This window comes from Cyprinodon tularosa, unplaced genomic scaffold, assembly GCF_016077235.1.
Source record: "Cyprinodon tularosa strain WSP-4 unplaced genomic scaffold, ASM1607723v1 ctg598, whole genome shotgun sequence".
NCBI classification, from domain to species: domain Eukaryota; kingdom Metazoa; phylum Chordata; class Actinopteri; order Cyprinodontiformes; family Cyprinodontidae; genus Cyprinodon; species Cyprinodon tularosa.
The window spans coordinates 215,152-228,291 of NW_024039338.1; the positions used below are offsets into that span (position 1 = coordinate 215,152).

At 37.6% G+C, this 13,140-nt stretch overlaps 1 protein-coding gene across 1 annotated transcript; it reads right to left on the minus strand.

Moving 5' to 3' along the window:
* Positions 1-379: 379 nt before the first annotated feature.
* Positions 380-4,676, minus strand: LOC119797743 (cytochrome c oxidase subunit 5B, mitochondrial-like). The gene is made up of 4 exons (XM_038306944.1): positions 4,519-4,676; positions 4,039-4,109; positions 2,128-2,227; positions 380-632 (listed from the first exon to the last, which is right to left on the minus strand). The coding sequence occupies exons 1-4, from the start codon at positions 4,673-4,675 to the stop codon at positions 520-522; spliced, it is 441 nt and encodes a 146-aa protein (XP_038162872.1). The 5' UTR covers position 4,676; the 3' UTR covers positions 380-519.
* Positions 4,677-13,140: the final 8,464 nt, after the last annotated feature.

Sequence of the window (13,140 nt, forward strand, 5' to 3'; positions counted from 1 at the left end):
ATTTACATCTAAAAAGGGATTCATGGGTTGTGAAGGACTGTTGGGGGGGCGGGAATCTGATGAAAATTCTCATATCTGTGGGATTTCTAGTGTTAAAGGAAAAGTCTGGTCATATTCAAAATTCTAACTTCTGAAAAAAACTTGAAAGAAACAGGCTGAAATGTGCATTGATAATTAGCTCTTAATGTTTATTGGTTAACATTAACAAGTAACAACAGATAAGTGGACCCATTATGACAGCGTAAAACACATATATAGAAGTAAACTGGCTGATATTCCAAGCACATTGGAATAAATGTAAATGGAACATGTAAAGCAAAGACTGGTGAGGTCAAATAGTAAAATAAAACAACTGTCATCATAGCAGGCTGTACACAGAGCCCATCACGCGCTCCACAGGGTGGGGATGACAGCCCCAATGTTCTTGAAGAGGAAGGACTGCTGCAGTAAGATGAGCTGAATGGTGCAGGAGTGTGCAGCAGCCACGAGGACGAAGCCCCATCAGCACCAGGCTGCAGGTTAGTGGGGGAGCTCATGAGGCACCAGCTTGTAGTGGGAGCCACAGGATGGACAGCGATGGACCTCACCTTCATGAAGCCAAAACCAGACCACTGCTGTGTTGTCTTCTTCACCTACAAAGAGAAGGTCAAAGGTCATTTTGTGACTCTCTTCAATGGCTTCCCACAGTGAGGTGCGTTTCTGCCAAATATAAACACATTTTTATATTTCTTTGTTTTCAAATAATCTCATTTTATCTATTTATTTTTTTTATAGTTTAATATACTGGGTGAAGAGAAACGCAGGGGGCCCTCTGAATGGAGAAGACAACACATAGAACAGCCCCATTCTACAGATAGAGAAATGTTAATAGAATAGACATCCATTATCTGTTCTAGGTTGTGTCCCTCTCTTCTTGTCCCTTTTCTTCTTGTTTTCCTCTCTATGTTTTGTACTCAGCTGACTTTTCATGCTGTCTCTAAAGGAATTAAAGATTTTTTCCAAGCACTAAGCTCACTTAGCTGATTGCTCCTTCCTGTGTTTCCAAAAAGGCCAAAGTAAATAACCCAGTCCTTCTTTTCACTGTAGACAAGCCATGACCTGCTTATCTGTTCTCCATTTTTCATTTGGATGAAATAATAGCTGCATGAATCATGACAGCAGACAAGATAGAGGAGAGCAGGAGGCGGGGTTACCAATCTACTTGCTCTGGAGAGCAGAGTTCGCTGCTTTTAGATGTTGTCTCCAAAGTCTCCAGAAGCAGAAAAAAGTCTCTAGATTTGGCGCTAGGAGCTTTTTAGAAATCAAAGTGCTAGAGGGGTCTGAAAAGTGGCTAAATATAGCGACTAAAGCGCTAAGTTGGCAACACTGCTATTCGCTCCGTCAGTTTCAAATGGTTTGCTGCTGTCTGTTTGGACCTTTATGAACATGTGCAGCAAATGGACTGATCCAATATGGTGGACACTGAAGGGGGGTTATTAAGTGAGACACACTTAATATTAGCGGCGAAGAAATAACTAGGGTAAAAATAAAATACAGAGGAAAAATAAAACAGACAAAAATATTATAACATGCACATAAATAAATACTTAAAAATATAAGTAATTAAAATATAAAGTTTAAGATTATAAAGGACAAAAATATAAATAAGGTAAATATTACAAAGGCAAAAAAATAAAGAAGCTCATTAAAAGAGTTATATACATTAATGTCTCACTGTATAATTTAATTTCTACTTACATTTATTTGTTCATTGTATTTTTGGGGGCAGTTAATTGTACGCTTATTTATTTATTGAGCATTTATTTATTTCTGTATTTATTTTCAAATATGGCAGAGTTGGTCCTCCATATTCTGATGGCATTTTAGCCAAAGGATTTTTAAACAGACATTTATGGGGCCCTAGGCAACGGGCCTAATATTGCCCAATGTAAACCCTTGCCTGAATAAAAACAATCGATCTATATACTGAAGAAAATACTACAATTATCATGCATCTTCCTCCAGCTGCATGATAATTGTTCCACTGGTTTCTGTCTTCCTAAATCTCTGTCTCTTATAGAAGTAAGTCTATGAGTTACTGGAGCTGTACATCTCCAAACCTGTTAGAACAGGAAAAGGAAAACCTACAGACACAGCCCACGATCCTCTTGTCAGTGATGGATGGAACCAGGTGGGGGTCGGCCTTGGAGCCAGCATACGTCTTTGGCTTCATCATATTGTAAGGATCCTGCAAGAGGAGGCAGAGAAGGAAGACAAGCCTGCTGATTGGGTGACAAGTGTAAGGACTGTTTTTAATAATATTTTATAAATCATATTAAATCCAGATAGTATTCTCATCGGTGCATGCATGGATTCCATAGAGCAAAACAATGTATCTGTGTGTGTGTCGTTTCAACATGATGCATCTGCTAAATCTGCTTTATCATTAAAATGATCAAGAATTTAGGAGCCTAAAAGGAATAGGAACGTTTCAGCTGTTGGGTTTTTATTTTCTCGTTGTGTCATCCTTTTCCTCTCAGTTATCAATCAACTATCTGATTTAAAATTAATTTCAAATTGACTTTTAGTTTATTTACTGTTTTTACTGAACTTATTGTTTTAAAAATATGATTTAAAATCCTAGTCCCTAAGCATCCTCATTCACATTTTCCCCTAAATTTTCATGTTATGATATATGTTTACATTATTTATTGGCTGCATCTAAAAATAGCAAAGACTTTTTCAATTTAAACATAGATATGAATACAATATAACATAGATATAATATGATATAACCTACAAAAACTTAAATGATATTGTGTGTCATCAAATAAATTCAGTTTAGTCTGTCCAATAAGCTGCCTGTAGTGTCTTTAAATGTCCAGCAGGTGTCAGTATTGTGTGAGACAGTATCAATGCAGCATCAATCGGGTTTGGCTTCATTAATCCATCACTAGTATTCACAGCCTGAAACCTTTTCACATGTAATTTTTATACGGCGTTATAAGAAAAGCTATTAAATGTAACCTCTTTCTCTAAATTCTACACATATTACCCGCAAATGAAAAGTTTCTTTATAGAGTTACAGATTTATTCCAAATAGAAACTGAAGAAAATCATATTGATGCAAGTAAAGGGACAGAGCAGACTGCACTCCCTAAGGAAGCTTAGGTCCTTCAGCGTTTGCAGCAAGATGCTACAGATCTTCTATCAGTCTGATGTGGAGAATCTGATCTGTTCTTCCATCCTCTGCTGGATCACAGCTAATTAGTTAAAAAAGCTCAACAAGCTAACTTAAAGGAACTCCTCTGGAACCTCTGGAGATGATTTCACAAGGAACAATTCTTCATACAGTACATAAAATTTCGAAGACAGTGAGCATTCGTCTCAGAAGATTTTTAAACAACAACAGTGTCTGCAGTCAGAGGCTTCTCCAGATCCCGTGCAAGCAGACCTCTACAGAGGAGCCTTCCTGCCTACAGCTATCAACACCTACAACACTGGTATAAAAATAACCTGCACACTTAAAGGAAAAGTCCCGTCATATTTAGAATTCAAACTTCTGAAAGTACTTTAAATATTAAATTATTACATACTGTTCAATAAATGATAAGTGTTTTTAATTAATAGTAATTGGTAACGTCAAAGCCAGAAGATGTCAGGAGTTACTATTATTGGGCCAAAATGGCAGCTCTCAGACTCAGCGATCAAGACGAAAATGATTGTTTTCATTATTTTACTGATTAACGCTAAATTCATTAAATCACTGTGAACGTATTAGTTGATTATTCGCTGCTGACCAGATTTTTCTTTAGATTTTTTGGGGAGATTAATAAATTATTTTTGAATTGAATCCACCTTTAGCAGCAATTCCAGCCTCAGAAAGTTGAGTAGGCTGAATATTTTCTAGATTTGCTGTGATAAACCCTACTGTAGTGCAGATGCCCCTCAATGCACCTGTTCCTACACATGCAGAATATTTAATAATTCATCTCCATGACTGGGGTTCTGCAGCAGTGGCTGATGCATCAGGTTTCAAACTGATGAGGCGACACTTACGGCTCCCTCCTTCATGGCCTTCATGATGATCTTCTCCAGCCCGGTGGCCTGCTCCTCATCAGTGGGAATACCTGATGGAAAATCTCTATTAAAACCTCAGTCACATCCACATCAACAAATCTTACAATGAGAGCACAGCTTCTTTCTACATTAACTCTTCTCTGTTTCATTTTCATAATAAAAATCAGGAGTTCTGTAGCTTGTAAACAGCTGAAAAATTAAACGGTAATAACTACTTTACCACCTAAAAATGCTTCAAAACTGATGAGAAACTCATACAACTTCATAGATTTTAGTGTATAATATTGAATATATACATATATATATATATATATATATCTAACACTATAGACCCCAAAGCAGGAAGACTTCCGCTTGTTCTAGATGAGCCCATCTGAACGGAAGAAGCGGCGGGAATCGGTCAGAAACACCGATGCTCGCTGACTTCAGTGGCTTTTAGAGACAGAAGAGGATGTTTACCCCCAGCAGCCATCCCTCGGACAGCAGCGGGAGTCCGGGCAACCGGCCGGCTGGTTGCGGCTCTGAACGCGCTGCGAAGCAGTAACCTGGAAGCCATGTTTTTCTGCTGCTGTTTCACTTCCTGGTTGTCACCAGAAGCAGGACCCGTCCTGCGCATGCGCAAACAGAATATTAAGATCCGGGTCGCCGAAAACTATTTAATAACGATACTATGAATACTTATTTATATATTTAAAACATTACAGAATCCTAAACTAGATCATATAGTAAATACCGAAGACTTTTCTGGAAGTAATAGATACGTTTTTTTTTCCAATCTAAAACTTTTTTGAAAAGTTGCAAATTACAAAACATTGACAAAAAATATCACAAGATATAGGACGGTATCTCCAAAATAAGTGTTCGATGACAGTTCCAGCTGGGAATTAAGATATGACATACTTTAACTTAAATTAATAACAGAAGAGATTTAAACAAAAAAAAAAAGGGGGAAAAAAGATATATCGGTCTCCGTCAGTCACGTGACATTTGTTGCTAAGACGCCATTTTTGGTGGAAAAGGTGTAGTGTAAACAACTGCAGTATAGCTAAACGAAGGACTAAAGGATTGAGTTTGTTTCTCTGACTATATGGAAAAAAGTAAGCATAATGCGAAATAACCGTACGGTGTCGTGCCAAGGTAGTTATCCCTGCGAAAATTTGTATCCCCTCGTCGGGAGCGCGCACGGAGTAGGAAGAACAGCCCGAGTTAACTCCGCTTCAATTCCAACGTGCAGAACTTGAAATTTGAAAGGTTTTACGTGTATGAAAGTTGAGCTTTACTGTTTTATTCTTTTACTTCACGTTTTAGCAGAATATCGCCAGTGATATTGATCTAAAACTAAAAATAAATCACAAACGTTTGCTTGAAAGCTGGTCGCTGACAGCAGTGTCTACTCCCTCTGAAAGCAAACAGATCCTTGTTCTTTTCCACACGTTCCTTAAAAAAATCTCTCATTGTTTCACAGTGTCCAAATATTCTCATCTCATTGAAAACTGTTGTAAACCATATACTTGTAATAAAAATGAAATAGAAAATGGACTGCACGTGTAATCATTAAAGACTATGCAGAAGGAAAATATTTTTTTTCCTGGTTGAAATTTAGTACTTAAATCTATATCTGTGTTTATAGTAACGTACAATTTATCTATGTTGTACTATCCTTAATAAGCAGTTTGTCTTCTAACATCAGCCATTTTATTTCATCCCATTTTGCCACAATTGGCAATATGGGATGAAATAAAACCTGCTGTAATCTGTTCCCCCTGTCTAAATCAGGCAAAAAAGGTCCCAGCTTTTTCATTTTTGGCTTATAAGCATCATAAAAGATGCTTATAAGCCAAAATGCTTATTCCCCCCTTATAACTTTAAGAAATAAAGGTCAATCACATCCAAAGTTTCAGGAGTTAGTTGTCATCATAACAGATGTTTATAAGCCAAAAATGAAAAAGCTGGGGCCTTTTTGGCCTGATTTAGACAGGGAGAACAGATAGCAGGTGGTCTGCTATAATTTGTTCCCCCCTTATAACTTTTAGAAATAAAGGTCCATCACATCAAAAGTTTCAGGAGTTAGTTGTCATCATAACAGATGTACATAAGCCAAAAATGAAAAAGCTGGGACCTTTTTTGCCTGATTTAGACAGGGGGAACTGATTATAGCAGGTGGCCTGCTATAATTTGTTCCCCCCTTATAACTTTTAGAAATAAAGGTCAATCAACTCCAAAGTTTCAGAGGTTAGTTGTCATCATAAAAGATGTTTATAAGCCAAAAATGGAAAAGCTGGGGCCTTTTTTGACTGATTTAGACAGGGGGAACAGATTACGGCAGGTGGCCTGCTATAATTTGTTCCCCCCTTGTAACTTTAAGAAATAAAGGTCAATCAACTCTAAAGTTTCAGGGGTTAGTTGTCATCATAAAAGATGTTTATAAGCCAAAAATGAAAAAGCTGGGGCCTTTTTTTCCTGATTTAGACAGGGGGAACAGATTATAGCAGGTGGCCTGCTATAATTTGTTCCCTCCTTGTAACTTTAAGAAATAAAGGTCAATCAACTCCAAAGTTTCAGAGGTTAGTTGTCATCATAAAAGATGTTTATAAGCCAAAAATGAAAAAGCTGGGGCCTTTTTTTCCTGATTTAGACAGGGGGAACAGATTATAGCAGGTGGCCTGCTATAATTTGTTCCCTCCTTGTAACTTTAAGAAATAAAGGTCAATCAACTCCAAAGTTTCAGAGGTTAGTTGTCATCATAAAAGATGTTTATAAGCCAAAAATGAAAAAGCTGGGACCTTTTTTTCCTGATTTAGACAGGGGGAACAGATTACAGCAGGTGGCCTGCTATAATTTGTTCCCTCCTTGTAACTTTAAGAAATAAAGGTCAATCAACTCCAAAGTTTCAGGGGTTAGTTGTCATCATAAAAGATGTTTATAAGCCAAAAATGGAAAAGCTGGGGCCTTTTTTGACTGATTTAGACAGGGGGAACAGATTACGGCAGGTGGCCTGCTATAATTTGTTCCCCCCTTGTAACTTTAAGAAATAAAGGTCAATCAACTCTAAAGTTTCAGGGGTTAGTTGTCATCATAAAAGATGTTTATAAGCCAAAAATGAAAAAGCTGGGACCTTTTTTTCCTGATTTAGACAGGGGGAACAGATTACAGCAGGTGGCCTGCTATAATTTGTTCCCTCCTTGTAACTTTAAGAAATAAAGGTCAATCAACTCCAAAGTTTCAGGGGTTAGTTGTCATCATAAAAGATGTTTATAAGCCAAAAATGAAAAAGCTGTGACCTTTTTTGCCTGATTTAGACAGGGGGAACAGATTATAGCAGGTGGCCTGCTATAATTTGTTCCCCCCTTATAACTTTTAGAAATAAAGGTCAATCACATCCAAAGTTTCAGGGGTTAGTTGTCATCATAAAAGATGTTTATGAGCCAAAAATGGAAAAGCTGGGGCCTTTTTTGACTGATTTAGACAGGCGGAACAGATTATGGCAGGTGGCCTGCTATAATTTGTTCCCCCCTTGTAACTTTAAGAAATAAAGGTCAATCAACTCCAAAGTTTCAGGGGTTAGTTGTCATCATAAAAGATGCTTATAAGCCAAAAATGGAAAAAACTGGGACCTTTTTTGTCTGATTTAGACAGGGGGAACAGATTACCGCAGGTTTTATTTCATCCCATCCTGCCAGTTCTGGCAAGATGGGATGAAATAAAACAGCTGATGTTAGAAGACAAACTGTTTATAAAGGATAGTACAACATAGATACATTGTACGTTTATATAAACACAGATATAGATTTAAGTACTAAATTTCAACCAGGAAAAAATTATTTTCCTTCTGCATATAGTCTTTAATGATTACACATGCACTCCATTCTCTATTTCATTTTTATTACAAGTATATGGTTTACAACAGTTTTCAATGAGATGAGAACATTTGGACACTGTGAAACAATGAAAGATTTTTTTAATGAACGTGTGGAAAAGAACAAGGATCTGTTTGCTTTCAGAGGGAGGAGTAGACACTGCTGTCAGCGACCAGCTTTCAAGCAAACGTTTGTGTTTTATTATTAGTTTTAGATCAATATCACTGGCGATATTCTGCTAAAACACGTGAAGTAAAAAATAAAACAGTAAAGCTCAACTTTCATACACGTAAAACCTTTCAAATTTTAAGTTCTGCACGTTGGAATTGAAGCGGAGTTAACTCGGGCTGTTCTTCCTACTCCGTGCGCGCTCCCGACGAGGGGATACAAATTTTCGCAGGGATAACTACCTTGGCACGACACCGGGACTGGCAGCCTCTCACACAACACGATCGTGTCATTTCTGGTAAATAATTATGCCGAAAGAACAGCCGCGTGTGGGTTATCTCGACTTTCCACCTAATATGGTGGTTTTCCCACGATGCACCGCGCCCGAGGTAAACATTGACGTCACCTGGCGCAGACCGATTACATGTCTCTCCAAATATTTCCCGAATTACGTTACAGTGTGTATAAATTTTTTATTGTTGATTCTTTGGATACAATCAAAGGAATTTTTTAAATCAATTTCAAACACAGGGAAGAAATGTTGACCTTTGGAAAATGTGGTTTTGTGTTTGTGAAATTTTGGAATTAGAATAATCAAGTTATTTCCAGAATATCTGTGAAAATTTACATTCAAAAAGTATGTTGTAATATGTATTTCTTTTATTTTGTTAGAAATAGCAAAGTTGTGTGGAAGGAGCCATGTTATTTTCCAGTTAATATCAGAGAAACAGGAGGAACATACAAATTTCCTTCTAGGAGTAATTTCCCTTTTCCTAACAAACATAGTTCCTTATATGTTTATTGTTACACTGATGACTTATAAAGTTTACACCATTAATATAGAGGGTGAGGTCCACTTTCTCTGCCTCTTGCCTTTCAAAATGACCTTTAAGTAATTGGAGAATACCACCGGGAATAGCATTTATCACCATTTGAAATTTCTTTCCCAAAATCTTTCCTATTACCTATAGGAAAGATTTTGGATTTATTCATTAAAAGTCATTAAATTATTAGTTTTTTTTAAATTAAGGCCTTAATTGGCATTAAAATTCATTAAATTTAATAATTGTGGCATTAAAATGGCTTCGGAAAAGAAGCTTGAGGTGGAGAAAAAGCTAGAGAATGGGAAAAATGCAAATTTGAACCAAAGTGGCGGAAAAACGAGGAACTCGGGACATTGGACCGCCTTTGGCTTTGATTACGGCACGCATTCACTGTGGCATTGTTTCGATAAGCTTCTGCAATGTCAAAAGATTTATTTCCATCCAGTGTTGCATTAACTTTTCACCAAGATCTTGCATCGATGATGGTAGAGTCTGACCGCTGAGCAAAGCCCTCTCTAGCACATCCCAAAGATACTCAATGGGGTTGAGGTCTGGACTCTGTGGCGGCCAATCCATGTGTGAAAATGATGAGTCATGCTCCCTGAACCAGTCTTTCACCATTGAGCCCGATGAATCCTGGCATTGTCATCTTGGAGCCTGCCTGTGCCATTAGGGAAGAAAAAGCCCATTGATGGAATAACTGGTCATTCAGTATATTCAGGTAGTCAGCTGACCTCATTATTTGAGCACATACTGTTGCTGAACCTAGACCTGAGCAACTGCAGCAACCCCAGATCATAACACCGCCCCCACAGGCTTGTACAGTAGGCACTAGGCATGGTGGGTGCATCACTTCAACTGCCTCCCTTCTTACCCTGATTGGCCCATCACTCTGGAACAGGGTCAATCTGGACTCAGACCATATGACCTTCTTCCATTGCTCCACAGTCCAATCTTTATGCTCCCTAGCAAAACTGAAGCCTTTTTTTCCGGTTAGCCTGACTGATTAGTGGTTTTCTTACAGCTACACAGCTGTTCAGTCCCAATCCCTTGAGTTCCCTTCGCATTGTGCGTGTGAAAATGCTCTTACTTTCAGTATTAAACATAGCCCTGAGTTCTACTGTTGTTTTTCTTTGCTTTGATCTCACCACACGTTTAAGTGATCGCCGATCACGGTCATTCAGGATTTTTTTCCGGCCACATTTCTTCCTTGAAGACGATGGGTCCCCACTATCCTTCCAGTTTTTAATAATGCGTTGGACAGTTCTTAACCCAATTTTAGTAGTTTCTGCATCTCTTTAGATGTTTTCTCTGCTTGATGCAGGCCAATGATTTGACCCTTCTCAGACTAACATATTTTCCACGACCACGGGATGTGTCTTTCGACATGGTTGTTTAGGAAATGAGAAGCAAGTCATTGCACCAGTTGGGGTTAAATAACTTGTTGCCAGCTGAAAGATAATCGCCCGTGCAGTAATTATCCAATAGGAGGCTCGTACCTATTTGCTTAGTTGAATCCAGGTGGCGACTTTTTTTTTGGCCAGGCAGTGATATATATATACATATATATATACACACACACAGTATATATAAATTTTTTTAAGTCATGGGTAATTGTTGATGGCATTAAGGTTATTTCTAAGAGCATTAAATAAGAGTTGCTCATTCATGTATAACCCTGATTTTGTAAATCCTTAAGATAGATCATTCCTTTCTCAATCCATTGTTTTAGAAATAAAGATTTATTTATTTATTTAGTTATGAATTGGTGGTTCCAGATACTAGTTCTGTGTGGGGAGAAATTATGGACAAAGCACAATTTTTGCTGCTGATAAAGCTTGTTGGTCAAATTTAGACAGTTTTAGTGGTAATTTTGAAACCTTATAATCACAATTTAGAAGAAAGGATAAGCCTCAGATTTTCCTAAAAAATTTCTATGGTATAAAGAACCAAAGAGATTCTGGCTTTTTCAAACATTCTTTTATCTAATTTATCTTAAAGGTACGGTTCATATCCATAAAGTCTAACAATTCCATGCCACCTGTAACGTACAGGATTTTGGACCCAGGAAACAGCTCAGAACGGTAAGTGGAATGCAACAGTTTTTATTTATAATGGAAGGCGCAGGGGGCGTACAGGCGGCTCTCAGTCAGGAAATCCCCTGTGGCGGAGACAACAGGTTAGTGATCAGCAATAAGAGAACTAGAGAGGAACTGAGGCTGGATCACTAACCTGTTACTGGGTCGCAGAGTGGGCGATTAGCACCGCTTTGGGTCCGGGGAAGGAGTCCGTACGATGAAGGGGCTTGTGGAAACGGTGGCCGTTGAGCGGCGGATGGTTAGCTGAGGGCTGAGACCGATGAGCTCCAGAGACAGTTCGTTTGTGGATAAAGAGACGGGGTCCAAGCGAAGGTACAGAGGGGCAATCCAGAAGAGAGGTCCAGGTCCGTTCGAGGGTCCGTTTACTGGTTTGGATTCAGGGCAGGCAGTCAGGATCAGATAAGGGGTCTGGCGGGCTCGGAGAGAAAAAAGGCAAAAACAGGTCAGGTAACAGGTAGGCAGGCAAAAATGTAGAAAAGCTGGAAGGTACTCAAAAGATGGTTTGAGACAATCTGGCACTGGGAACAGATCCAAATGAGCTATATATAGAGGTGGGACCAATTAGAGATAATTGCAGGCAGGGTGGAGTGAGCAGGTGTGAGGAGTTGGAGATTAAGCCAGCACCAGTGCCGAGATCGTCACAGCCACCATTATCTATCAGGGCTAAGATCTCTTTTTTTAAATAATGGCCTATGTTTTTCCAAACAAAATTAATTAGGGTGTTTATTTATTTACAAAAGGACTGAGCAAAGTAGGATATAAAATCTAGAGAGACCATCTGCTTTACTCAGAAGAACTCTTCTAAACAGGGAAAGGAAATGGAGAGCAGGGACGACCTTGCTGGATTGACCTATAAACTAGTTTTGGGGACTAACATCACACAACTACTAATATCTTTATAGAGCATTCTAATATATGATATAAAATGTTCACCAAAGCCAAATAATTAAAGAGATTTAAATAAAAATTGATGTTCTACACTGCCAAATGCCTTAAAGAAGTCCAAAAATAGAATTAAAGCTTCTGTATCAATATATTCAGAGTAATCTATTAAATCAAGGATGAACCTAATGTTGCAGCTAATGTGACGATTGTTCATAAAGCCACTTTGAGTTTCATTTATTATTTCATTTAAACCTTTTCTTAGACGCCTGGCCAGTATTAGTGAGAGTATTTTGTAGTCAACATTTAGCAATGTAATTGGTCTCCAATTATCCAATAGAAGGTGGTCTTATTAGTTATAATGCCTTGCTTCATTGTTGTTGTCATTTCTTCATTCACTGTGCTTTCTTGCAGCATTAAAAACAAAAAGTTTTCAATTATATCCCAAAAGCGTTGGTAAAATTCAACAGGAGACCGTCGATTCCTGGAGATTTACCTTTTTTTCATTTTGTTTAAAAATAAAAAATTTGGTTTTAGAGTCCACAGTTTAGTTTAAAATTGTCAGATAATTGAGGAGTAAATTATTTTATTTTTTTAAGTAATTCTTCACTTTTTGTTAAATTATAATTTGAGCTGTATAGATCAGAGTAAAATTGAAAGATATGGCTTGCTAAAACAGTTGGGTTGGAAGTCACGGAGTTATTTATTTTTAGAGCTGTGATAGTATTCCTTTTATAGTTTCTTTTTTCAGGGCAAAAAAAATAACTTGTGTTGTTCTCTCCTTCCTCTAACCATTTAGCTCTGGAGCGTATGAAGGCTCCCTTAGTCATATTAATGTATAACTGATCTAAATCAACTTTCAGTTTTCCCAGTTTAATTTCTTCTTCTAAACTAAGGGAGCTTTTATTTACCAGGATATTTAGTTCTTTCATAAGTTCAGATTCTTTAAGATTGTTTCGTTTTTTTCATTTCTTTACGATGTCTAATTGTTGACTCTCTGATTTTAAATTTAAAGAATTCCCATTTTTGTATATTACTTAGTTCTTCCTCTTTAAAAATATTTACGGCAATTGCTTTGACTGAGTGATGAAAGGCTTCTTCTTTAAGAAGATTATAATTTAATTTCCAATAACCACATAATGTTACCTTTTTTTGTGAATTAACAAAGGAAATGAGCATCACTTTGTGATCTGAGAAGGGGGCATAACTATGTGAAATTTCAGAAACATCTTGCATAGTGTATGAAGATAC